The 27,291-nt window shown below is 34.3% G+C and overlaps 2 protein-coding genes across 2 annotated transcripts; one reads left to right on the forward strand and one right to left on the reverse strand.

Moving 5' to 3' along the window:
• The first annotated feature begins 12,233 nt into the window (after positions 1–12,233).
• Positions 12,234–18,485, forward strand: LOC147403706 (Protein kinase superfamily protein). Its single transcript, XM_086439396.1, has 8 exons — positions 12,234–12,484; positions 12,571–13,011; positions 15,368–15,622; positions 16,394–16,548; positions 16,628–16,707; positions 16,796–16,931; positions 17,415–17,564; positions 18,103–18,485. The coding sequence occupies exons 1-8, from the start codon at positions 12,469–12,471 to the stop codon at positions 18,268–18,270; spliced, it is 1,401 nt and encodes a 466-aa protein (XP_086295522.1). The 5' UTR covers positions 12,234–12,468; the 3' UTR covers positions 18,271–18,485.
• Positions 18,486–19,109: 624 nt separating this feature from the next.
• On the reverse strand, positions 19,110–27,032 carry RGTA1 (RAB geranylgeranyl transferase alpha subunit 1). Its single transcript, XM_086439397.1, has 8 exons — positions 26,542–27,032; positions 26,293–26,458; positions 26,017–26,177; positions 25,823–25,927; positions 22,489–23,295; positions 22,194–22,383; positions 21,459–21,645; positions 19,110–19,607 (listed from the first exon to the last, which is right to left on the reverse strand). Exons 1-8 carry the CDS (start codon positions 26,652–26,654, stop codon positions 19,219–19,221), a joined length of 2,118 nt encoding a protein of 705 aa, XP_086295523.1. The 5' UTR covers positions 26,655–27,032; the 3' UTR covers positions 19,110–19,218.
• Between the last annotated feature and the right edge of the window lie 259 nt (positions 27,033–27,291).

Raw genomic sequence — 27,291 nt, forward strand, 5'->3', positions numbered from 1 at the left:
AAAATAACTAAATTAAAAAATTATTTTCTAAAATATTTTAAAAAATATAAGATTGTCATGTGTTGCACATTTACATACCACGAGGATTCCTTAAGCAATTAATGTAACAATTATCCACAATGAATCAAGAAAAAATTTTAAACATTCAATGTGATGATCGTAGACAAAAACTCAAAAAGAATTTTTAAATATATAATTAAATAAAAATAATTAATACACCTTAAATCAATCCAAAAAATATAAACATTAATCTACCATTGTTGATAGAAATAAAATTATAACATTCGAATTTCACCATTAGCTCTAGATAAGATTTTAGTCAACAATCTACATAAACAAATTCAAAACTATTGAATAAAAAACTTAGAAAATTAAACTATTAAAGTAAAATTAAAGAGGGGGAGAAATTAGATGGAAAAATCGAAGAAGAAGAAAAATAAAATAATTAAAAGTGTGGAAAAATAAATAATATTAGAATAATAGATAAAAATAGAAATCAATTAAAAGAGAATGTGAGAGATATGGGAGAAGGGAGAATTTAACATGTGAAAGAAAGAGAAAAATAGAAACAAGAAAGATACAAGAAATTTATGTGATATTTTAGAATAAGACGAAATATGAGAGAATTTTATTCTTTTATGTAAGAGAATGTGGAGAGATTTTCATTTTTTGAAAACTTTCTTTCTATTTTTTTAGTCCTTCCTTTAACTTGTCTCATAATTGCTCATATACCATTTTGCATGTTTTATTCACGAAAAATCCATCGTTAACATTTTTATTTTATTTTGAACCTTCAAGAAAAAAAAATCAATTAATTATGCTATATTAATCAAATTAACATTAATTAATCATCACAAATTAAGAGTAAATATAATCAATTCACACAATTGACAATCATCTCAGAAACCATAAAGGAACGGAAGAGAGTCAAACCACCATCACAAAGAGGAGGAAACCGTTAGAGATACCAAATTCAACTTCAAAAGATAATTCACAACTCGAGGAGTGGAAGATCCAAAAAATTCTCCTCAAATATTATTGTTTTAAATTATTTATTATAACAAGTCAACCCAACCATATTGATCGGCACCTTGACAAATGTGAATTTTTTTGGAAATCCATTTCGCACACATCGTTAAAACCAAGTAGAGATTTGGTTTTTCAAAACTTTTGTGGTAAGCTCATGAACAAATAAAAATAAAGCACTTAAACTGCTCCGAAATTCTCTCTCTAATATGCAATTACTCTTGCTCATTTAATACACATGGCACCATGCCATTGGTTCATCGACTTAGCACAAAAAATCTTTGTTTGTTAAAAGCAGATTCTACTAATGTTTGGTAATAAAGGCATAATCATAATAAATTGGGAATGAACTCCCTCAGACTATTGAGATAGTGTCAGTTCTGCTGACTGGAGATCTAAATCATTTAAAACTAAAATACAACATTTGAGATTTTATAGGGATCATATCCCAATTATGCTTGTCTCGAGGATAATATTCAATCGTTGGATTTAGTATTTACAGGGCCAAGATCTTGTGTTATTTCTCGAGTCAATGGAAGCAAAGCCATTGAAATATACGGGGAGATTAGGCAACTTGAGAGATGGTTATAAAGACTCTTATCATAAATTGTAATCTTATGGTTTTTATCATTTTATTCGATAAATTGTAAGAACCTCTCAACTAGTGAGCTTCACTAGCTTGGTAAGGAAAGTATTTTTCTTTGTTTATTTCAGCTTGGTGTCCATGTCACATTTTCGCTAAGCTACAAAAGAGTTGTGCTGGGGTGACACAGTATTTACTGTGATTCTCACAATTCTGATGTGGATATGCATACCTAACTGTAGATGGGTTTTACTTGTATCACGAGGAAAACACATCTATGGTTATGTGCACATCTCACGTCAGACTTGTGAGAATTGCAGTAAATATTTTTTGTCATTTTAGCATTTTCCGCTACAAAATCAGATTTTGGGAGGTGGTGAGTCCGGTCTGGACCGACTGAGTCAATTCATCCTAAATTGGTTCAAAACCATTACAAATCAATTGATAAATATATATTTAATTTAAAAATATAATAGATTTGCTTCTGTTATAAAGGGACTAGTAGATGATAAAATCAAACAATGAATGTTATATCAATCACAAATATTTGAACTAGTCTTAAAATTCATCTATGTGTAGAAAGAAAGACGTCGAGCAAGTTTGAATATGAACTAGTCTTTGGCATAGTTAAAATGGGGTTTGATTTTGGAAAATTGGTTTTTATCGTTGTCTCATACTCAAATATTTAGGGTAAGTTAATAATTTTTTTTTTTTTTAATCAGGTATCCCAATAAACATGGGACTTTGCCTGTATCAGTCAATAAACTATGATCTTGTCCAAGGATTAATCTCCGTATGTACCTCACACTCACCAAGTAAGTGAGGGGTCACCCCAGAAATTAATGCTCATATTGGATATCAAACTCACAACTTACAAGTATTTACCACTTTATTTAAATTCTGAAGTCACGTCTTCAATAATTGAAAGTGTGTTTATATATATAAAATTTGAATCGGTTTTGACCGAGTCAAAATAAAGTTTAGAAAATTTGTTCTGATCCTACTGGGTCATTTTGACAATAGAGTCAAGACTCTCATGGGGTCCAATTTAGATCACCCTGAATATAAATTTTCATCAATTAACCAACTATTGTTCCATTACCCAATAGGACCCAACCCATTTTTTTAAGCCAAGGACCCATTGAGTAATCAGGTGGGTTGGATCTAGATCTACTGTACCCGACCCAAATACCCCATTAATTTGTAGTCAAAATTTTGATTATAATAAGATATGGATGAACAATAAGGTCAAACAACTAACAAGTTAGTTGCAGCTCTAGGAATCCCCAACTAACTCATATCAGTTACATATTTTATATATTAATATGCTGTGGACTGTGGACAAGGAAAAAAAAAGTTTCATACCAAAATATGAAATCTTAATCATTAAACACAAAATTGGATGGTCAAGATTCATATTAAGGATCTTTTATATGAATAAGATACAAGATATGGCACCTTTTGTTCTTTATTATTATTATTTAAATTGATATAATTTATGGATTCAACTTTTTTTTTTTTTTTAAATCACTTAAAAAAGTTCTCAAAATTTCGGTAGAACCCTCTCCTGTAAACTACACGTGATGTCTTTAAGGAGGTATTCCAAATATTAACAAAAAAAGTAGGAGCGTACATGCATGTTATGAAAGGGGTTCCTCCAAAATTTTAAAGGAGACTGGCCGTTTCAAAGTAAAACTCTAGTGAATTGGATAGCAAATCGATAATAATCTGGTAGATTGGGTGGTTGGTCAATGGATGCATTTCTTGGCAAACTCGAACATCAAAAAGTACTTCCTAAACACTTTCACCAAACAATTACCGTCCCAATCCCAAATCTTATGAAAGTGAAATGAGTCGATTGAAGCATTTCACTTGAAAGCAAGAAGTGCTCCAAATAACATATATATAAAGAAAATTAGTTAAAGTTGTTGCTCCACCTCATGTTTTGATTACCAAATCTGCCTCACATTTCAGACTTGAAAGTGAAGTAGGGTTCATCTAAGTGAGTATATGGAAGTACCGTTACTATACTGTTGGGAGTAGTGTTGCAATACAACTCCCAATCTTATTTGTTTTCCATGCATGCAGTCATCTCTCGATCATTGCCCCCAAGAAAGTTTTGTCCATGGCTCCAAAACATTTTCTTGGTTTGGTAAAACTCAAATTGAATACTCTCAAAATCAAACTAATCAAATGTATGGGTGAGGCAATGATCAGTCTGATTGGTAAATTTTAATCGTTTGATTTAAGCATATCGATCTACGTTGGTGAATACTAGTGATACTCCTATGTTTTGAAACCGATGACATACTCCTTGACCTCGATATTCCGTGAGAGGTTATGAAATGACCTAACTACCATTATGGTCAACCTCTAACCAAAAAATCGTTCACGTTCTTCGGAAAACTAGACATCTTCGGGGAAATAGGAGATGATGGAATTTTGAAAAGATCGATGATGACTTATTTTTTAGGAGAAACATTGAAGATTTTTGGATAGTGGCCGAAGATGAGGCATGTCATCAATTTAAAAAGAAGGGATATATCAAATATTAATAAAATGTGGAGGGATAGTTCTAAAGAAACCCCATGAGATAAAATGCTCCCATCCAACGGTGAGAAACCACTATTCCACTAATCAACTCAATTTTCCAAATAATTAAAAAGAGTCGGTGATAATTTGACTACCCCACGTGGCACACTCAATCGACTCTCTTGACATGATAAGTTTGGAAACGGTAGATCTGTACACCTTGGGATACACATCTTTATGGGGAAGTGTAGTTTTGTATCCCGAGACATACAAATCTACGATTCTCAAACTTGTCACACCAAGAGAGTCGATTGAGTGTGCCTCATGGGATAGTTAGATTATCACGATTCAATTAAAAAATATAAAGTGCGACGTTTCATATAGAGAGATTGGGAATCAGTCTATCAAGAGCACAGTAATATATATATATATATATTATATATATATATATATATATATGGGAAATGTTCAGCACCCTAAGTTTTACCACACACTTTAACAAACGTTTTTTGTCCTACATGGGTTAGAAGTTTTGGAATGAGCTGATTTTTGGTGAGGATGATCTCTATGATTAGAAGATCATCCTCCCCAAAAATCAGCCCATTCCGAAATGTTTAGCCCCATGTTTACACGTTGAAAATCGTGGACCGTCCATTTTTTGTAAATCAATTTTGATGGGGTTAGAAGTTTTGGAATGAGCTTATTTTTGGTGAGGATGATCTCCTCACCATAGAGATCATCCTCACCAAAAATCAGCTCATTCCGAAACTTCTAACCCATGTAAGACAAAACGCGTTTGTTAAAGTGTGTGGTAAAACTAAGGGTGGCGAACGGGACCCTATATATATATATATATGGGACGGTTCAAGGGCCGTATGTAAAAACATATGAAAAAACAATGATTTTTCAAAATATGGGTTAGAGCCTTTGGATTGAGCTGATTTTTTGCAAGGATGGTCACTATGATGAGAAGATCATCCTCATAAAAAATTAGCTCAATCAGAAACTTCTAAATCCATCAAAAGTAATTTACAAATTATTGAAAAAAAATTGGTAAAAAATCGACGATCCACATTCTAAATCACTTTTAATGGGGTTAGAAGTTTCAGATTGGACTGAATTTTTTTTTTCGGTTGATCTTCCCATCATAGAGATCATCCTCACAAAAATCATCTCAATCCAAAATTTCTAACCCATATTTTGAAAATTTATAAATGTTATATTATTTTTACATATGTTTTCTCATACGTCCCTTGAACCTGACATATATATATATATATATATATGGGGTCGGGTTCCGTAGACTCACATTGCGACACACCGTTTTGTCTTATATGGGAAAAAATGTTTAGAATGGGCTGATTTTTTGTGAGGATGATCTCTATGGTGAGGAGATCATCCTTGCCAAAAATCAGCTCATTATGAAACTTCTAGCCCCATGTTTACAAGTTGAAAAATTTTAGACCGTCCAATTTTTGTAAATCAATTTTGATGGGGTTAGAAGTTTTGGAATGGGATGATTTTTTGTCAGGATGATTCCCTCATCACAGAGATCATCCTCACAAAAAATCGGCCCATTCCAAATATTTTTGCCCATATAAGACAAACGGTGTGTCGCAATGTGAGTCGTAATAAGGATCGTAATAATGCCATCCACATATATATATATATATATATATAGGGAAATGTTCAGCACCCTTAGTTTTACCACACACTTTAACAAACGTTTTTTGTCCTACATGGGTTAGAAGTTTTGGAATGGGCTGATTTTTGGTGAGGATGATCTCTATGATTAGAAGATCATCCTCCTCAAAAATCAGCCCATTCCGAGATGTTTAGCCCCATGTTTACACGTTGAAAAATCGTGGACCGTCCATTTTTTGTAAATCAATTTTGATGGGGTTAGAAGTTTTGGAATGAGCTGATTTTTGGTGAGGATGATCTCCTCACCATAGAGATCATCCTCATCAAAAATCAGCTCATTCCGAAACTTCTAACCCATGTAGGACAAAACGCGTTTGTTAAAGTGTGTGGTAAAACTTAGGGTGCCGAACGGGACCTATATATATATATATATATATATATATATATGGGTTATATGGGAAATGTTCAGCAACAAACATTTTGACAAACATTTTGGCAAAACATTTTTCAAAATATGGGTTAGAGGTTTTGGAATGAGCTGATTTTTGGTGAGGATGATCTCTACGGTGAGGAGATCATCATCTCCAAAAATCAGCCCATTCCAAAACTTCTAACCCCATCAAAAATGATTTACAAAAAATGGACGGTCCACGATTTTTCAACTCGTAAACATGGGGCTAGAAGTTTTGGAATAGGCTGATTTTTGGTGAGGATGATCTCCTCACCGTAGAGATCATCCTCACCAAAAATCAGCCCATTCCAAAACCTCTAACGCATGTTTTGAAAAATGTTTTGCCAAAATGTTTGTCAAAATGTTTGTTGCTGAAAGGGACCCTATATGGGTAGCGTTCAATGGCAAACATTTTGGCAAACACATTTTTCAAAACATGGGTTAGACGTTTTGGAATGGGCTGATTTTTGGTGAGGATGATCTCTACAGTGAGGAGATCATCATCACCAAAAATCAGCCCATTCCAAAACTTCTAACCCCATCAAAAATGGTTTACAAAAAATGGATGGTTCATGATTTTTCAACTTGCAAACTGGGGCTAGAAGTTTTGGAATGGGTTGATTTTTGGTGAGGATGATCTCCTACAGATCATCCTCACCAAAAATCAGCCCATTCCAAAACCTCTAACCCATGTTTTGAAAAATGCTTGCCATTGAACGGGACTCTATATATATATATATATATATATATATATATATATATATGATGATTTAGGCACACCCTTGCAAGTTTGGTATTATATATATATATATATGATGATTTAGGCACACCCTTGCAAGTTTGGTGAATACCCTATGTTTTGAAATTGGTGACATGCCTCCCATTACCTCAGTCTTCTTAAGAGACAAAGCGAAAAAAGTCTTAAATGTCCTTGTCTTCCATGTCTCGTCAAAACTCATCATCTTCTAACTAATAATTCTTAAATCTCAAAGATATTTTATTTTTATTCTTTATAATCTACTCAAGTTTCTCTTCAATTCATCATTTTAAACCTAGCATTTAACCATTTCTAAAAAATCCTAGGGTTCTCTATAAAAAAAGCACCAAAGTTTTTTTTTTTCGTCTCTCAAATCCTATTTTATTGTTCTTCCCAAAACCAATTATCTTCAAGCTTTTCAACCTCTTTGAAAACTTTAATCAACCCAACATTGTCTACAATTCATCGAAGAAAATCTTAATTTTTTTAATTCAAAACTTCATCATTAATACTTCAATAAAAACCTTATCTTTCCTTGAAGTTTGAATGTTGAAGTGCATAAAATCTCCAGATTGGAGATGAGGATTAAAAATTTCACTCAAAGGGTCGAAGATGATGGGTTTTGAGGAGATAAAAGCAAGTTTTTGCAAGACATGGAAGACTTTGTATTTAGTCTTTTCTCATTTATCGAATTAAGAAGACTGAGGTCAAGGGACGCATGTCAACAGCTTCAAAACTCAAAAGGGAAAGTTGGGGGGCTTGTATAAACCACCAAAATATTCATTGGATGAATTACACTCGGACGAGTCAAAAGGGACCCAAATACATGACTTTTTTGGGTTTCGAGTCCATCAGTCTTTTTGACTTTGACTCTGAAAGGTCAGTATTATTAGTAATTTAATTCATTTATTGGGTGTGCTTTTAGGATTACATAGTAAGTGAGGATGGTTCAGTTAAACGTCCGTCTCTAACTGAACTACTAAATGAAGTGACATGTTTAGGTAGTTTTAACAAATTCAAAGATGACAACGGGATTAGTTCAACTACTTCTTTTTTACTCTTTTTTGGCTTATTAAGATACTGATTGGTTGTTTAGGGAAATTAATATAGGAAATATAAAATAAAAAACTCTACTTTTTACTCATATTAGGTCTTTGTTGGCACATATCTTTGGTAGTTGAAATTAGGGTTGCCAATTTGATCCATTTGAATCAGATAATTTTGGATTTGGGTTTCGAGAGTGATCCGATTAGTTTTAGATCAACTATGTTTTTATTGGGTACGATCCCATCCTTATTGGATTGGTCCCAGATCAACCTTGATCAAATTCGATCCCAATCCTTTGACAATCACAATTTTTAAGCATGTTAAGGTCTAAAATCCATAAACATTGAATGTTTCAAGAATAATGTTTTGTTTCCATCTCAATTGAAATCGAGACATGAATTTGGAAATACTGCAAAATCTTAACTTACATTAGCAAATTTTTTGTACTTCGATTGTTGTCGTTGTGCCACATATTGACATACAATGGTTATAATCTTGGTAACACAGTTCAGCCACATTTCCAAAAATTAAAATACTCATTTCTTGTATTAAAATTATATTTTAAAAAAAAAATGAATAAGTTATCTATAAAAAAACCAACATTCTTAACTTTAATGTATGAATCAATTTTGAATCCTATTGATTTTGATTTCAAATTTATTTTGTTCAGGTATAAATATATTCGTAACTTAAACGCATTATACATAATGATTCCACAATATCTGATTCTAGACAGGAGTTGATTAATTAGGCACCAAATGACTCCCACCAATGTACTTTTTATAAGAATATATTAAAATTTGTATAGTGTAAAATATAGACTTTGAGTATATTATAAAAAGTACAAGATTGGGGAATCTACCATTTAAATTTAAATACGGGTGCCACTGGACAATCAATTGGTCAAGTTTAGAACGATTCAACGTTAACCCATTTCCATTCCTCAGGTTGGGTTTATAATTTATCTATTCTAAGATATCATTTTTGAATTTTAAATCAAAATTTTGGGGTCGATTTAACAAATCATGTTTATCCATTGAATTTTGTCAAGAACTATGTTTTTGTATTGTAAGAGTGTCCATAACTATTTTCACAATATCGTACATATACGTGTCACCTCAAGATTTTCATTGAGAATAAGAACAAATCTCGTACATGATATTTTGATCAGGATAAGGAAAGGTAGTATTCCGGGACAAATGTGGTCCCATGTGGAAAAATCCACCCATCGATTTGTTATGTCTTCTTGGATAGGTTACTTGTTCAGCTATGCAATTGACAACAAAAATCATTAAAATAGAACGCCCTAAGATATTGGGAATATGGTAATTTCATGGAATTGTCAAATTTGAAAGGTAACTCTATAAATAACTAAAATAATCATTAATATAAGGAAAATTTTGATCATTTTTTTCACATGAGACTAATTCTAACTTAAGTATTAGATTTTTTGGTAGGTACCACACTTGTGGCTAAAGACAACAACAATCTTTGGATGTGAACTATTGGTGATCTTGAGGTGTCTATGATCAATGAAAAAATTGTGCCACAAAATTATATACTTTTCTCACATTTTATCAAATAAATTTTTATTAATTTTTGATAACCAGGTATCCCCGTAGACAACAAACCAACCCTGTATCTAGTCTTTGCCTAATCCATAGACCATGGTCTTGTCAAAGGACTAGTCCTAAGGCACGTGCAATGTCCGCACATCACACGCACCAGGTAAGTGAGGGTGCACCCTCACGAGTGGACCCTAAGGAATTAATGCTAATATTGGGTATCAAATTCATGACCTACGAACATTAATCGCTTATCACTCTAAAATTACTATTGAGCCAAACCCTCAAGGTTTATTATCAAATAAGATTATGGTCAACCTAAAATCAATTCGATTTCTTATAATATCCCTATAATTCACTACAAACCCAATGTTTTTAAATCGGATCTGATAAATTGAAAGCACTAGGTACCACCCATAATGTCTTCTATCCAAGGGTTGTATCTTGGCCTAAATATCTCCATCCAAGATGGGCATACCGAATGTGTGGTGAAAACAACATACCATGTGCTTGAAATTCTGAATGAGTGAAGTATATGAGGTTTCAATGTTCTTTAAATGCCATTCCCCCACCACACTAACTATGACCTTGTACACGATTTGAAGTTTTACACAAATAGAATGATTCAATACCCACCGGGTCTTCAAATTTAAATGCCACTCGAATCCAAATTTGCTACGTGGGACCCTTTTGGATATATATTGGGGCTTGAGACCATTTGGGCTCTCCAATGTCTTATCAAAATTTCATCTTGTAATCTTCACATGTCACTTGAAAATACTCAAAATATCAAATTATTTTCAACCACTATTTTTAGAGGTTGTGGAGGAGAATTTTCTCGAATCTCCTCTCAATCCAAGTCTTCTCTCTAAGTTCATTAGCTATTCTCTACGTCTCAATCTGATACTTTAATTAGGGGTCTAAGTCTGGATATCATCATGATCACATAGCATCAATGATGACAAAATTTTAGGTTGTTTTTTTATCTTTGCTTATCAACGATATGTGAAACAACTTTGATGTGATTATTTTATTACATGTGCTAGAAAGGCACGACATAACAGAGATATAACTCTACAGATAGTAAAATGGAGGAACATGATTAGTTTTATCGATACCAAATTGAGGAAGTTGGTTAGGATGATTTTGTTACATACAACAAAGACTATCATAACATTTTTTTTTTTTTTTATATATATATATTTATAATAAGGGTGTTTGGATCCGGAGGTCCAATTAGTAAGATGAGACAATTGGCCTCTTAGAGTATCGTATCTCATCCAAATCTCTCAAGTGCATGCAATAGCCCACAAACCCTACATACTAGATAAGTCGAGATAAATCCTTTTGAATGGTCACGAGAGGGTTTGAATTCAAGACTTCTCCCTTTCTAGAGGGACGCCTCATTATGCAGCACTCGTTGAACTCAATGAAGAGGGGTCTTGAACTCTTGAAGATACTTAAAGAATAAATGTGAAAAATAAAAAATAGATAATAAGGTGTCAGCTTGCTAAGTTGGTTAAAATCTCTAAGTGTTGACATTACGAGTAGATTGAAAAGTTATAATTCACCTAAGATTATTGACCACTAATTCCACTTAGCAAAATTAAATAAATAATGAAAAATATTAAAACAAATAGTGAAATACTTTACGGAAAAAAAAGAAGAAAAAAAAAAGATTGAATCTGATTCTTATCCTAAGGATGGAGGAAAAACATTTTAATTAATCTCATTCTTATCCTAAATTTTGGAATGTACCCTAAAGATTATGCCACATGGCACGTTTTAAAGACTAGGGCACCTTAAAGTTAAAAACGGTCCAAACGGGTAATACTACAGTGCACCGGCAGTAATGTAAGCGTGTTTAGTGCGACATGCTTTGTTTCTGCATCATTACTAAACCAGGCCATCCACATGTTTTAGCCTTGATGTTCATGACACACGTGCTAAACGGGTCGGTCCTTTGGCAACCAACACATGATGAGTAATGATCAGCTACATACACAGTAGTATAAAAGTACAATACTACCGATATTTTATTCCTTGGCAAGGTGGGCCCCACATGGTCAATTCTATATTCTTAGTTCGTTAGTTGTTCGTTGTGTGGTGAGTTAGTAAGCGTTAGTTACGGCAACAATCACAGTACGTAAGGTACCATCACGGCACACCACCTTAACTTTTGTGAGTTATTATTGACACCCCAACTTTTACTTATTACACCTTACTTTTTTGTATTATTTATAACATCCCAATTCAAAATTAAAATACACCCTTTAAACATTTCAAAGGTTTTGCTTAAATTAAATAATCTCAACTTTACAAAATATTATAATACTGTTCATTAGTTGTTTACTATTATGATAAGGCTCATGTAAAATCCAAAATTTAAAAGTTTGGAATCTATAAATAAATAAATAAAAATGAGAAAGTTTTTATTGACACCTCAACTTTTAATTATTCTTAACTATTCACGTATTTACTTTATTTGTAATGGGTTATAAGTAATAGTTGGGGGTACCAATAGCAGCTCTCTAACTTTTTTTTATATATTTTATATATATAAGTATAAATGTGAAAGAGTTAAACCCTAGTTTCAACGTCTGAGATTTAATCAGAAAATTTGAAGTAAAACCCAAATATGGATATAAATTGGTTCGAATCCAAATCATTCCAGGACTTGTTTTCGCTTGTTATCCGCTCTGAGAATAACCAACTTCGAAGAAATACCTTCTCTTCTATTATCTTCCTCTGTTTTCTAAGGATAGAAATTTCATGTTTGAAGCAGTTTTACAAGTTTTAGAACCAGAGATTGACAGAAAAATAGATTGAACATTTCTGAAATCGAGAAACCCAGAACCCTCAAATGGCTTCACTAGAAGGTAGATTTTGTTTGAATGGGAGAACTCTGTTTTTTCTTTTTTTCACCTTTAAATGACAAAAATCTGATTTTATTTTTTTTTGGCAGAATCTGGGGAAACCCACGAAAACCCAGAAACAGAATTAGAAGATGGTTGCGGAAAACAAGATTTGAGTGAAAATTATAGCTCTCCAAGAGGTGTATTGGAAATCCCTGTTTTGAGGTCTGATTCAGATAACAGTATTAGCAGCTGTAGTAGTTCTTCTCCTACGGAGAAATCGATTAAAAACAAAGATTTGGTTTCTGAATCTCATGGGTTACAATGGAAGAATTTGATTGAGGTTATAAAGAAGAAATCGATGAGAAGGTTGTATACTTTTCCGATGTTGACGAGTTCTGAGATCTCGAAGAGGAGTTTAAACAGAAAATTGGCTCGAATTCGTAACTCAGATGCTCGAATCGAGTTTGTGGGGCCTTTCGTGTCGAAACCTTCGTGGAGAAGCTTTGATTATGAGGAACTTGTAGCTGCAACTGATAATTTCAGTCCAGGTAAGAAAATTTTCGAGAAAAAAATCTCACTTTTTCGCTCTTTTTTTTTTTCCTTCAGTACTCCTTGGAGTCAGATAACTATCGAACTCCACGTCTTATTTTAGCGCCAGGTGGCGTATATCTTCAGACCCACTAACTTAGAACCATCGTAATTGATATTAATCACTAATAAGGGTGAATATCGGTGTGTAAGGCGTCAAGGGATGAATTTTTTATCCACACGGCCAGTAATGGAGTCGTGGAGTTGGGTAGCTATGAAACTTCATGAACTACGGAATCCAGATCTAGTCTTTTAATGTCTGTATTTGGTTCGAACGCGTTGACGAAAGTTCAGTTTTGCACATCTGACGGGATGTTTGGTTGCAAGGATGTCTCAAGAGAGGACATAATTAACCGGGTATTTGTGTAAATTACCTTGGTATATAAATTACCTGAAGATGGTGTATCCTTGCACCGGGATAACTCTGACCTAGAATTATTCCAACAACCAAACACCCTTTATAGACTCCTTGAAGAAGGTCTCTGGGCTTGGAGTGATAAAAGCCATTAAACCTCGCCTAGCTTAGAACAATTTTCTATGGAATATTTTCCGGAAAATAAATTTTCTTAAAAAAAAATGTTTTCAAACAATTTCGGCCCATGGTTTTCCCAAGGAGTATTGTAAGTACCAAAGACAAAAAGCCGCCTAAACTGCAGTGTTTTTTTTAGACTTTTGACCAACAGAACAGCTTTTTCGAAAAAAATACAGCAGTTTTGATCCCTAGGAAACTTTTACTTTTCTTTCCATCTCAACCGTTCTTGGTCCTCTAAACTCTAAAGGGTTGTCTGCCAATCAGATTCGGTCAAAATTGGATCGGGTCATGATTGGATCAAATCTGCTTTTATATTCTAAAAATAGATAGCGTTATGTATCTAGACAATTCGGATCCAATACCTATAGAACTTGGACGATGGTTGATCCCAAATTGATCTAACAGGTTATCTGGGTTGGGTCTCTATTGGAAATTTGGAATCAAAATCTTCAATCTGATAACTGATCCATCTTCAACTCCAACCTGATATAGGATCTAATTTCAAGATTCAACCGAACGGGTCAAAACAGGCCCACTTCAAATTTATAAATTATACTCAATATTTGTGGAATTAATTTGTATTATATGGACCATCGATGGATCAAATGTCTTTCAAATCTTTTTTCAATTAGTCTTTCAGAGTGGAACCAGGTCAAGGGGGTTAAGTCATCAAGTTGAAAACACAATGGAATATCTCAAATATTCACCAAAACTTGGCTGGGTATGTCTAAATTACCCATATTTAAATGATACACTTCTCATGTATGTTTGATCTTCTTTAACAAATTTTAGGCATCTATCTTGATTTTTAATTTATTACTTTCTACCTTTCATAGTTTTTGTGATCTTCAAGATTTTGCTTTGAATTTCTTTTTATTTTTAAGTCATTTTTGTCCATCATGAATAGTTGTTTCAATCATTAATAATTCTCCCTGTTTTGAGATTAGCAAATAAACAATAATCTTTACTATTATAATGAGAGGAGAGTGAGTATTGGCGACACAAATCCAAATTAGTTAAAATATTAAATTATAAGAATACCTTGGCATATATTCAATGGCACAATTCTTTATAAAGCTAGAATGTTTGAAATTTTTTAGATAATCTCTTAAATCTTTTACTATTATAATGAGAGAAGGCAGAGGGGTTCGACACCAAAATTTAAGTTGCCATAAATACCCCCATCCTAAGATTTAAACTTAATATAATCACGGTCATTTTGGTTAAAGACAAAGAAATTTGCAATCTCAAGTTCTTAAAATCAGGTTGGTTAGTTTTTAAAATTACAAAAATATACTTTTTTTACCATGTAATTTTTAAAATCACTCTTTAACTAATATTTTAAAATACACTGCAAATGCACATGCCACCCCAAGTAGTCATATTGATCGAGACTTATTCTTATTTTTGGACAATAATGACGATCCATTGCATACCCTTTTATTGTATAACTATTCAAGAGTTATGTTTACTATTATATAAAACTAGAAGGTGGTATGTGCAAATGCAAATGCAAACGCACATCTATCAAATTGCTTATTTGTAATTTAAAATATTAATTAAAGAGTTTAAAAGAATATTTTTGTAATTTTGAAAATTAACCAACGTGATTATCACATAGTGGGATTGCAGTGTTCTTGGTTTTTGACCAAAATTACCTTTGATTATATTAAATTTTAAATTTCATTTTGAAACACAATAATTTTTGAATATTTTTTTTTACCTCATAATGTTTTTCTTTAAACTCTTGTTGCTAACATCATTTTTTTCCCAAAATATTGTAGAGAAGTTGATAGGGAAGGGAGGGCATGCAGAAGTGTATAAAGGGTGTCTCTCTGATGGTCAACTTGTAGCAATCAAGAAGCTAACAAAGAAAAAAAATGAGGAGGATAGGGTCGGTGATTTCTTGTCCGAGCTCGGAATAATTGCTCACATTGACCACCCAAATGCCGCTCGATTGCTTGGGTTTGGTGTAGAAGAGGGTTTGCACCTCGTCCTCCAATTCTCTCCACATGGCAGCCTCGCTTCTTTGCTCCATGGTGATGTATCTATCTTTTTCTCGCCACTTTAAATTTCGATTCACCTTTTAACGGCCGTTTGTTGTGGACTATGAACTCTACTGTGATAACGGTCTTTTACACGTGGCAGTCGATTTAGCTGCCACGTGTAAAAGTGGGGGGAAAGATGTTGTCAAATGTCATGTGATTGGTTTAACATTTGAACATTCAAAACTTTAGACCCAATTGGACTAAGGGTGTGTATGATTGATTAGAAAAAACTTTCTCGATAAAATCAATTTCTTAAGAAAATCAATTCCTTGGGAAATGTTTGTTTGCGTATGGGAAAATCTCGAAAGAGAGTTTGGTTTTGGGGGTGAGAGTAAATTTTGAAGAGAAAAAAAAAAAGGTAAGAACATCATTTTCCCAGGGTTTCAGTTCCATGAGTTGTTTTCTTGCCTTGGTGGAAAAAAAATTCTCAGGAAAAATATTTATATGACAATTAAATGTTTGAAGAATTGCTTTGTCTTGCAATCGTGCATACTCCGAGTGTAGTCCATCTTGTAGACATAAGCTGATCACATAATCACCAAATTTGGTAGCACTGACTTAATCACAGCTTTTTAAACAAATCACGATTAAAATGAAAAAGTTGCTTCTTACATTTTTTTTAAATGAAATCAAATCTATGAGTACATTTAGTAGGAATAATTACACACCATAGCCGTAGCCCAATTTTTTTGACACAACAAGGTGTGATCATGATTCATGAACCATCATATTTTTCTGATGAAAAGATATTCAGTTTTTCAGGTTCAAAGGAGAGTATTGAGTGGGGGATAAGGTTTAAGGTGGCTCTAGGTGTAGCCGAAGGGTTGCTATATCTTCATCAAGGCTGCCAAAGACGAATAATTCATAGAGACATCAAAGCCTCTAATATATTACTAACCGAAGATTATGAACCTCAGGTACTATCTTCTATTACATGTTAATTCTTCTCTCACTTCGTTAACTAAGTGGCTTATAATTGTAAATTTTCCATCGCAGATTTCTGACTTCGGACTTGCAAAGTGGCTTCCAGACCAATGGACTCATCACATAGTCTTCCCGATAGAGGGGACTTTTGGGTGAGACAATATACTTATTCATTGTTTGTTGTATTTGCTTAATCAATGAATCACTTATATATGGTTTGCATATATTGCATTTTCTTAGATATTTGGCGCCAGAATACTTCATGCATGGGATTGTTGATGAGAAAACCGACGTATTTGCCTTTGGGGTGTTACTATTGGAGCTCATAACGGGTCGTCATGCTGTTGACTCAAGTCGCCAAAGCCTTGTGATGTGGGTATGATTCTACATCACTAGTCATGTTCAATTTATTTGGTGTTTCTTTGATCAGGTTACAATGCAATGGAACTTTCTAGTTATAGGTAAAATGAGTAACTTAATTTTTTTCCTCATTAAGTAGATGAGGGGCTTAGGGGTGCCATTTGGTAACTATTCCATTAGAAGTGATACTGTTTCTAGAATTGATTCGGTCGAAAATCTGTGGTATAAACCATTAATAAATAAATATAAAAAATTAGAGTAATTCTCATGAAAAATTGTTTACTTAGCAATGTCAGCTAACATTACTTACAAGAATTGTTTGAGTTTTTACCTTTTGTTCTTTTTCTACAAAAAGATAACACAATTCTGGATTAAAATTGAAGTTAAACACACTACACAATCTAACTTGCTAGGTTTGGGGCTCGTTCAAAAGCTTTTTTTTTTTTTTTGGCTCGACTAATTGTTACTAGTTAATTCACTTGTTCGTTTGTACTTACAGGCAAAGTCTCTTTTGGAAACCAATAACATCAAAGAATTAGTTGATCCTCGTCTCGGAGATGCTTACAACCTTGGTGAGATGAAGCATGTGATGTCGACAGCTTCAATGTGCATTCATCATTTGCCAAATATACGACCACACATGAGTCAGGTAATTTCTTTTGTCTATTTGTTTACTTAAACTCGTAATTTCACCTTTGGATTTCAAAGATGCACCGCACCTTGGTAAGTTGGTTGGGTCGGTCATGTTACACCTACATTGGACATAGCGCAGATGGTGAGATGTATTCCTCTCATTGTGAGAGAGGTGTAAGGTATTAAATTTCCATAATTTTTTGAAATATTTTTTTTTTTAATCCTAGGTACCGACATCGAAAGGCATTTTGTTTACACCTTTACAAAATAAGGGATTGACCCAAGTACTCCAAACTAATCGATGGAATCATTAAAAAAAAAAAAAAAAAATCCTGATCAACTGAATCGGATTCAGTCCTAATATCCGTCTCTCTCCATCTCTTGAAATCCTAATTCCATAATGCATTTATTAAAACATCATTTTTATTAATGCCTGAAATCAAATTCAGCCCCGTCGAATAATTGTTAAATCCAACCTCTTTTTTATAGGTCCTATATGACTTTTTTTTATTTATTTTAACAAGACTAATATTATGCGCTCTTTGTTGGTGTAGGTTGTACAGCTTTTGAGGGGTGAGAGTGTATCAGTAGAGGTGATGGGAGGAGAAAAAAAGCCTCCTATTGGAAAGGCTCCTTTTTCTGATGCATGTGACTTGGAAGATTACACTTGTTCTACATACCTCAATGATCTCAATCGCCACAGACAACTTGCATTAGAATAGTGGTTGGTTTGTAATATTTTTCTTTTTGTCATTGTGGGACTTCATATGTTCCCACATTGTATGCATGAACTCAAGACCACTTCACCATCTATTTCAAATGTCTATCTTCCAACTGCAAGAAGAGTTGGATTTGCTACTTATGTTTCTGGGTCAACCTTTTTGGATTCGACCCATTTCTAAGTAATACAAAATATCGGTTCCTAGCTATACAAAAACCTCGCTAGGTCAAGTTATTCTCTGACAATTTTTTTTGTTTTTTTACAAAGGGGTTAAATTACATACCCAATCCCATCTATCCACCAAGTCCTCAAAAAAATACTCCCCTAAACTCCTCATAAATCTTACACAAAAAAGAGAGAGAGAGAGAGAGAAACGCAATGCACACATCATCTTCAACCTCCCTAAAAAGCCTGTCGTAGTCTTAAGATTTGGTTGAAGAAGATAGAATTTTGAGGTTGAAGCGCACACAACCAACATCAAGATTTTAGAAAAAAAATAAAAGTGTTCATTTTGCAATAAAAATAAAATAAAATAAAGTTTAGCAAGACATTGGAAGAAGAAAAGGTTGAAGACGATGGTGTTTCAGGGAAAAATCAAGGTTGCAAAAAAGATCGATAAACAATATTTGGTTAGCCGACCCCAAATCTTCGGGATAAGGCTTTGTTCTTGTCGTTGTTGTAGAATTTTATTCAACTCAAAGGAAGTAGTGCATACAATAGAAGATTGGATCCTACAATCAAGCCAACAACAAAACACACTCACAAGCAAAAGACAGGGCCTGAACTCACAAGAATTAACAAAAATATGGAAAAACATATAGATTTCACAAAAATTTGATCTTCCACAAACAAAGACTATTCCATAAATAAATGTGTTAAAACAACTGGTAACGTGATACATATAACTGTGAAGGAAAATGCTGGGAGAAATTTATGTACAAAAATTTGATTAGTGTACAGATTTTCCGTCTAGCCATTTAAGTTTGGGAAGAATCTTTACCAGCAATGACCTAAATTTCTCATCACTAACTGCATTCCCCACAACATCTAGTTGTGTTAATTGCAAGCCTTTAAAAATCAAAACAGCTTCCCAATAGTCCACCACTTGGACGCCATTGGTTGAATATTCATCAACATTGAAATCATCTCCCATCATATGAGACAAAGGAGAAGAGCACAAATACCTTGTTGTGTCGATAGAGTGTGCACCAATTTCATTCCAAGAGATATTCAATACTTTCAACAACTTCAACAGTCTCAAAGGCTCCAGCGAAGTAAAACTACCAAATTTGTTGTGACTTAGATTCAAGCAAGAGAGAAGTTGCATTGCCTCCAAACCTTGTAACAAAAACCCAATAATAAGTAAAAGATATGGATTTCCATATTTTCCTAATGATGTGGAAGCACTAAGAAAGTTCTAGAACGCATCATCGAGCAGTCAAAACTTGAAGTTCAAGCGTTTAGGGTAGAGGCTATTATGATACAGAAATTGACATTCTAAACAATAAAGAAAACAATGGACAAGCAGAACAAGTAGAATTATATTTGTGGCCTAAAATTGTGTGCCGTTTCGGAAGAACATCCGGTTCAGCCGAAATCAGAACATTGAATGTTTTGGAATTTCAGTTTTTTCCCCAACCGAAAAATTGCCTCAAAATGAGATTTAAACATTTGTTATATGATCATAAGAGAACAGATACATAGTTGCAAGGAGTGGAAGGAATGTATTAGGGTGCAGTAGTTGAGAAGTGGAATCCGAAATATGCTTAGAAGCCAAGTTTTATCTTATCCAGTCTCTATCCTCAGCAAAACCTATAATATCCAGACTAAAATTGACACTAGGTATTCTGTGCAATTGATTATGAGGTGCTGCTTGTTGGAACAAGGGAGCAGGACCCAATAATGTCCAAAGGAGGAGCAGAATCTGGGCACAATTCTGACAATTGAACACCACGAAATAAGTTCAAAGATGAAGTGGAAAAAACCAAAATTCAAATGCAAAAACTCAAGGACTCATCCATTTCCAAGACCAGAATCACTTTGCAACCTTCAGAGCCCTTTGTCATGTTCACCAAATTAATTTTTGCAATAAAATTAATTTGAAAAAATGAGCATCACAAACAAAAATATCTTGACTACTGAATCATCGACCTGGGCTTAGATGCTCAATCCTCTAAAATTCTCAAATAACAGAATTACAAACTTCTTTGCCTTCCAATTATAATCCATGAAAACTATATACATTCCTAAGTAGACTAAGAAGACAATAAAAGCATAAAGCATAAATGCATGTGTGGGTTTCACAAGAAATCTGTACATGCACACAGACTTAAGTAGCTCATCTTTAAGGAGGCTGTGTGGTACTTAAATTACCATTTCCTAATATCGGACATACAGTAACACGGAAAAAAATATATATACATAGCGAACCCTCTTCACTATTCAATAAGTTCATCTTACTTTCGAAAGTAAATTAATCATGCACATGCAAAGAATCTAGACACATAGGAAACGAGAGGAACCAGAAAGAAAAATATTTCAACTGAGGTTAAAGAGACTGAAATCACAGAGAAAATCAAGCATCTCCAAAGAAGTCTCATCTGACTTCTCGTAGAAGTGAACGAGAACTTAGCAGATGGTAAGAGCATCGTATGGATCTAGTTATTTAGAGTTTGAGACAATGTGGAGATGATTTCACCACCACGTAAAACGGAACCCAACAGTATTGAGTTCTGTCATATAAATAGTGCCTATAGCTTCAAAGTTCAACTACTCTGTCTGAATATCAAAGTTTCCACTTCCCCGAATCCAGGCAGCAGAATATACAGGCAAGAAAACCAAATTTGAGGATTTAGGAAACTTTTCTACATGTTCCCCATGCAATGAACTAGATGTCTAGCGCAGTTTGGAGGAGTACTAGACTAATATTTGCATGTTTGGATATTATAGGCCAGTAAGACAATCATAAAGGGAATGAAAGGATCCCTTGTTCCAGAAGCCAAGGGAAGAATGGGGATTTAAGAATTTGTTATCTTTTATTTTTTGTGAGACAAGTAGGTGAAAGTGGGTTTTGAACCCAGTTATGTGGCATTAACAATTTACCCTAACAAAAAACGACTGAAAACTTTGGCTCCAGAAATTGAACAATTGTGCAATCAAATACGATATAGCACATGTAGAGTGTTTTACCTTCAATCGATTGAAGTTCATTATGGCTGAGATCTAGCTTTTGAACCCACAATATATGTTCAAAAGAGCCAATCCGAGTTAATGATAAATTGTTCAGCCGAAGGAAGACAAATTTAGCGGGATCAGAAGAAGTTGACTCTTCATAGTACCAGCAATGGTCCATCAAAGACTTACTATTGGAGGTCACCTGCAGAATAACCACAATATGAGAATATGCTTTCCAAACAGGGAATGACAAACTTCACATGCGACGAAAAAAAAATCCAGTCCCGAAAATTTTCAATCGAAAAGTTAAAGGTTTGGTGGGACCAGTTAGACATGCATGGGTTTCAAAGATATCTCAACAGAAATGGGAGAAAATAAATTTAACATGTAAGATTAAATTCAACGTGACAGAATATTTTACTGATTTGATTCTTGAAGCAAGAATATGTGAAACATAGATACCAAATATACAACAAGAGGGTTGAACAAATTAATTTCATATCCTTCCAAAGTTAAAAAAACACAATAAGGTGTAATCTCATCCAATTAATTAGAATAACTAAGTTCACTCCCATGTACATAAATTCAAATGGCCAAACATAGCTTCTATAAGCAAACTCCAAAAATAGATATACAATAAGGGTAACATCATCCCCACGTGGCAGAATATAGAAGTACAAGAATCAGACAAGCAAGAATAAATTTGCAAAGGATAATATAGAGAAAAAAACAAGAAAAAGAGAAAAATACCTGCTCCATTAGGACTACACTGTGTTCATCCTTGTAATATTTTGAATGTGATGGGTCCAACTTCATCAAGTCACTAAAGAGTTCTAGAACTTCTTCAGAATTGACCTTCTTGTACACAAATGGGGTGATGTACGACATCATAGCATCATGAGCCCTTAACATTCGTGCAAGTGTAAGCTTTCCAATTTTACTACAAAGATAAATAAAGGAGAAAAAGATGAAAATGGATATACAGAAATAATAGCAGACTTGAAAGTACAAAATTCCAACCCCATTACAACAAATCAGTATTTACCAGTTTATTTCTGACAACAACTCCCGGAAGAGAGCAATCTCACAAGTTAAAGTCTCTACACGCCACTTTGAAGTTGTTGGTTCGTTGTCCTGAACGATTCTTAGTTGATTCAAAGATAAAATAGGAGGACTGAAATCCTGAAGAAGACTGTCATCTGTATGGAAATTTTCATCTTTCCATACCACCATATTCATACTTGCTCCTCCAGCATAATCTGAATCAATAGACTGCAGGCTCACTGTAAATGCAAATTGTGAAGGAAAGCTGTAGTTGAACCCACCTGAAGAAATAATACCCGGAGAATGTCCAAGGCTAACCTCAACAGGGTAAGATTTTAAAGAAGGATCCTCAAAATCAGGAAACTTCAGGTATGTTGCCCAAGCTTCGGCCTTCCCTGAGTTGTTTGTTGAAAGTGGCACCCAAATAAGATTTTCGTCCTTACAGAACATGAATTTAACAGTTACAGTAGACGCATTCACACCTTCAACAGCTTCATTGAAGTAAAGAATGAGAGGAAAAGTTCCTGTATCCGAACAAAAACATGTGAATGGAGACAACGCACAATTGTCCAAGTTCTTGTTCAAAGATACAATCAGATCTGAACCATGAATGGGCCAGGAAGAAACCAGTATGGGAGCATCTGGAGTAATCGTTTGGTCCAGAAGCCAAAGGTGATAAAACCATCCACTTTGATCATCGGGATCCGTAAAGATAGCTTGGTGCACAAGCTCATACTCTTCGGTCAAGACCTTCTCTTTTGAAACAAATCCTGGTGCCTTTTGCCTCAGCAAATGAGACAGAATGGCGCTGTAAGAAACCCCTCAGTTAAATATACTGTATAAAAGGCATGTCACACAAAGCAATAAAGACATCAAGGAAGCGAAAGATGCATCCAAACTTCAAAACATTAACAAAACATTTTAAAGTTGGAAGCATAATCCAATAGATATGTTCATGGATGCTGTAAATCTGTAATAGTGTTGCAAGAAAATCATTAAATTATTGAACTTGGACAAAATTGGGTAGTTACACTTCAGGAGCTATTTCTTTCTTCTTCTTCTTCTTTTTTTTCATAGGTTTAAGGGTGAAGAAGGGGTCTTGATCCCAGTCTATGGTAATACCACCTTGGTCACGACTCAAATTACCACCTCAACAAGGTAGCACCTTGGTCACGACTCAAATTACCACCTCAACAAGGTAGCACCTTGGTCACGACTCTTTGTGACCTTTTTTTCTTTTTTCTTTTTCTGTTTTTTTTTTTTTTTGGTGGGGGGGTTGTCATAGAGGTTTTTGTATAAGTTGGCAAGGTTCATAACTTTTTTCTGATGGCAAATTGCATATATTGTTTCAATGTTAATGACACAGAACTAAGGACTTGAGAATGTCTCACATAAAGAAAACATTAGGAAGTAAACTAATCCACAGTCACAGATACTCCAGATGGGATGCTACGAGATGTAACCCATATCTAAAAAGCTGTGATCAAACATGTTACAAAGAAGCTAGGGAATCTAAGGAAAGATCTAAAGATAACTTCCCTTTATTTATACAGTTCTAGTACTATCAATATAGAACATTTTTCTAAGGGTGTATTACATAAACTAATATTTATGTGATGAAGATTATGTCAACAATATCACATACTAGTACAGAAAAATCAGTCAAATTAGTAAGACCAGCACATCTCGAGGTTCGTCACGTTTGCAAGGTTTAGAAACAAAAATGATGATACTTAGCGACAAAAACACCCTAAAAATTATATAATGTTATTGGATAGAATACCAGTGTTTCGCGTCCATGCACGTGTCTTGGATTTTAGGAGAATGATGAATCGTAACACCTTTTCTTGTACCAATGCCCATATCGCCATCCATATGTAGGCATCTTAGAAAACAACTTATATGTGTAAAGATGCTTATAGTTTCTAGATCTCCTTAAAATATTTACACCCAGTAGCTTGCAAGGATGTGTGCATAAGACCCATAGCTCAGTTGGGTTGAAAAATTGCAAAGAAACTTTGAGACCATGGGTTCAAGTCCACGTTACCCATCAAAAAAATAAATGCAGCGATACATAAAGAGGGCCTAGAGGGAACAAATCAAGAACCCACTCTTTGTTCTCTCCATATAAATAGCCAAGAAGGAATTAACCTTTGTGCAAGCCAGAAAAATCTACAATCACATCCAAATGCCAATGCTTAAACTATGGCTACATCTAACATGCTTTTTGGACACGTGCGGAGTCTTACGAAGGTTCATGTGTATAGAATTCTCATGTATTTGTAACTATGTACATAGAATGTACTAGAAATATCTAGGAGATTTCTCTAGGACTCTTGAGTTGTATAGAGTTTTCGTTAGTGTTCTACGACCGTTGGATCGTTGCCATTTGGAACGATCCCAACCGTTCATTCTTCCTCCCCAAGTCTATAAATAGGGGAGCACACAAAACAACTCTAAAATGCCTTTGAATGAAAGGAAGACACCATTCAAGAAGTGATCATTAGTAACTTACGCTTTTAAAATTTATGGTGCAAGCTTTTTGATGAGTTTAAGGGGGTATTCTTTGAACATGTTTTGTTTAAATGTGACCTCATGAGCTTGGCACCAGGCTAGATGGTGACCTTATTCTTTACTTCAAAAGGTCTTCTTGACCTCCTTCTCATTCTCTCAATAAAATCATACTTGTCAAGAAAAAAAGATATAACTTTAAGAGTACCCAAAGTAGGACAAACTCACACACCTTGGTAGTTCAAAATTGACTTAACACCACCCTACCCCTACCCATACCCACGTAACCATGAAATGTGTTTATTTTTCACCACCATAGACCAAGCACCACTAGATAAAGATTCTTATCCAGAGTAGCATTATATATCAGTTAGTAATATTGGAAGGGCTTAGACCCATAGCTCAGTTGTTTTGACACATTGCAAAGCAACTTTGAGGTCGTGGGTTCAAGTCCAGTTTACCCATCAAAAAAAAAAAACTTTACTGGACCCAAAACATAAATATTCAATTCATTCCTCAACATTAAGCCATGTAGGCTTACATATATTCTAAAGTTTCCATATCGTAATTTTTATTTCAAATGTTTCTACACTGCTCAAGCTTAGAATTGAAAACTACATAATCTGGGATTGGATCGGTGATGTGCTTCCTTTATCCTGTGATTTTCTCTGGCTGGTAAACTCGACCTCAATTTTGATTAATGAAAATTTACTTATTATAAAATATATATATATATCATAATCTATTACAGAAATGTGAGTCCATTTGTCAACAACCTCCATGACTCAATTGAATCGAAGAGAGAAACTGAACATCATTCATACCTACGATTATGCCATGCGGAATAATTACTGAAATTGTTATTTATCATATCTGTTGTGTATTTTAGCTCTTCTACTTCTGACACGTTCTTCAGTGCTGCCACAAATCTGGGGACGCAAAAAAGAAATTAAACAAATGAATGAGCTTATAAATATTCCTAAATGCCCTTCATCTTAAATCAAAGCCCAAAAATCACCTCCGATAATTCCAAGCGTGGAAATTTCGAGAATCTGCCTTCTGAAACCGATCCAGAAGCCGAAATTCGTGATCAAGTGACGAAAATCCTTGGTTCAGAACCCATTTCCTATGATGCCAAGCTCCGTAAGATTTAAAATTACGCCTCAAGGCATTCTCAATCTACATAACTTACATAAAATCAAACCTAAAGCTCAAATAACAGAAAAAACATATTATTCTAATTCTCATTAACAAATTGATCAAAATCGATTGAAATAAAATTAAAAAAACGTACAACTCTGAGTTCTTCGTTTAGAATCGATTTAATAGAGTCGGGATCGGTTTCACAGAGGAGGAGAAGATTATGTTGGACAGCGAGTTTTCTGTAGTTCCAGGCTGTGTAGAGTTCGGGATTCGATTCTAGAAGCTTCGAACTGATTTCTAGGGCTTCTTTGGTGTAACTGAGATCCAAAATTGAAGGAGAAAATGAGAGCGAAATCGAATCAATTTAAAAAAAAAAAAAAATACTGAAAATTAAACTCACATTTTGTTGTGGTGGTTATGAAGGAGTTGAGATTGAAGGGTGCGCAGGTTAGCAGCTTTTGCGATCGAAGCTGAGTCTTCTGGCTTTAGAGGTTTGCGGGGCTGACCGTGCATTTTAGCGTTATAGTGATTTTGATCGATCGAATTCGAGTGTTAAAGAAGTTGAGACACTGAGGGAGAGAGGTTCAAGAGGGTTGGAAATTTGGAATGGGCATCTGATGAAGTTCTGACTAACCTGCGCTTGAGGAGAACGGAGACTAAACTACGCTCACTTAGGGTTTGCACGATTGTAGTGAGCATATTTTCTTGGGAAAATTAATTTTTAATAAAATGATTTACATGCAGTTGCAGATCATCTAGAACAGATTGCAGCCCAACCCTTGCACTCCATTGGGATGACCACTCCAAAAAGTATTCATTCCTCCGTTCCTAGAGAGAGCTGCGATGGTTTCAAGTGTGAGAGGGAGAGAGAGAGGGCTGAGATGGTTTCAAGTCCCTGGGGACGTCGTCTTGCCTTGTTGACTGAGGAGACCGAGAGCTGCTATCAGCAACCCACCTTTGACTTATTACATCCAAATTAGAAATAAAGAAAATAAATAAGTGATTGAAAATAAGTACAAGTTTGAAGCACACAAAAAAAATTCTAGATTTTTTTGTTTTGTTTAAGATTATACGGCCCAATCATAATTGGAAACAACTACTGAAATTGTTTGAAGGAGTGTTATAACGTTGAGATTATAATTTGAGCCAA

This window comes from Akebia trifoliata, chromosome 4 (genome assembly GCF_017979445.1).
Source record: "Akebia trifoliata isolate Shusen 1 chromosome 4, ASM1797944v1, whole genome shotgun sequence".
NCBI classification, from domain to species: Eukaryota; Viridiplantae; Streptophyta; class Magnoliopsida; order Ranunculales; family Lardizabalaceae; genus Akebia; species Akebia trifoliata.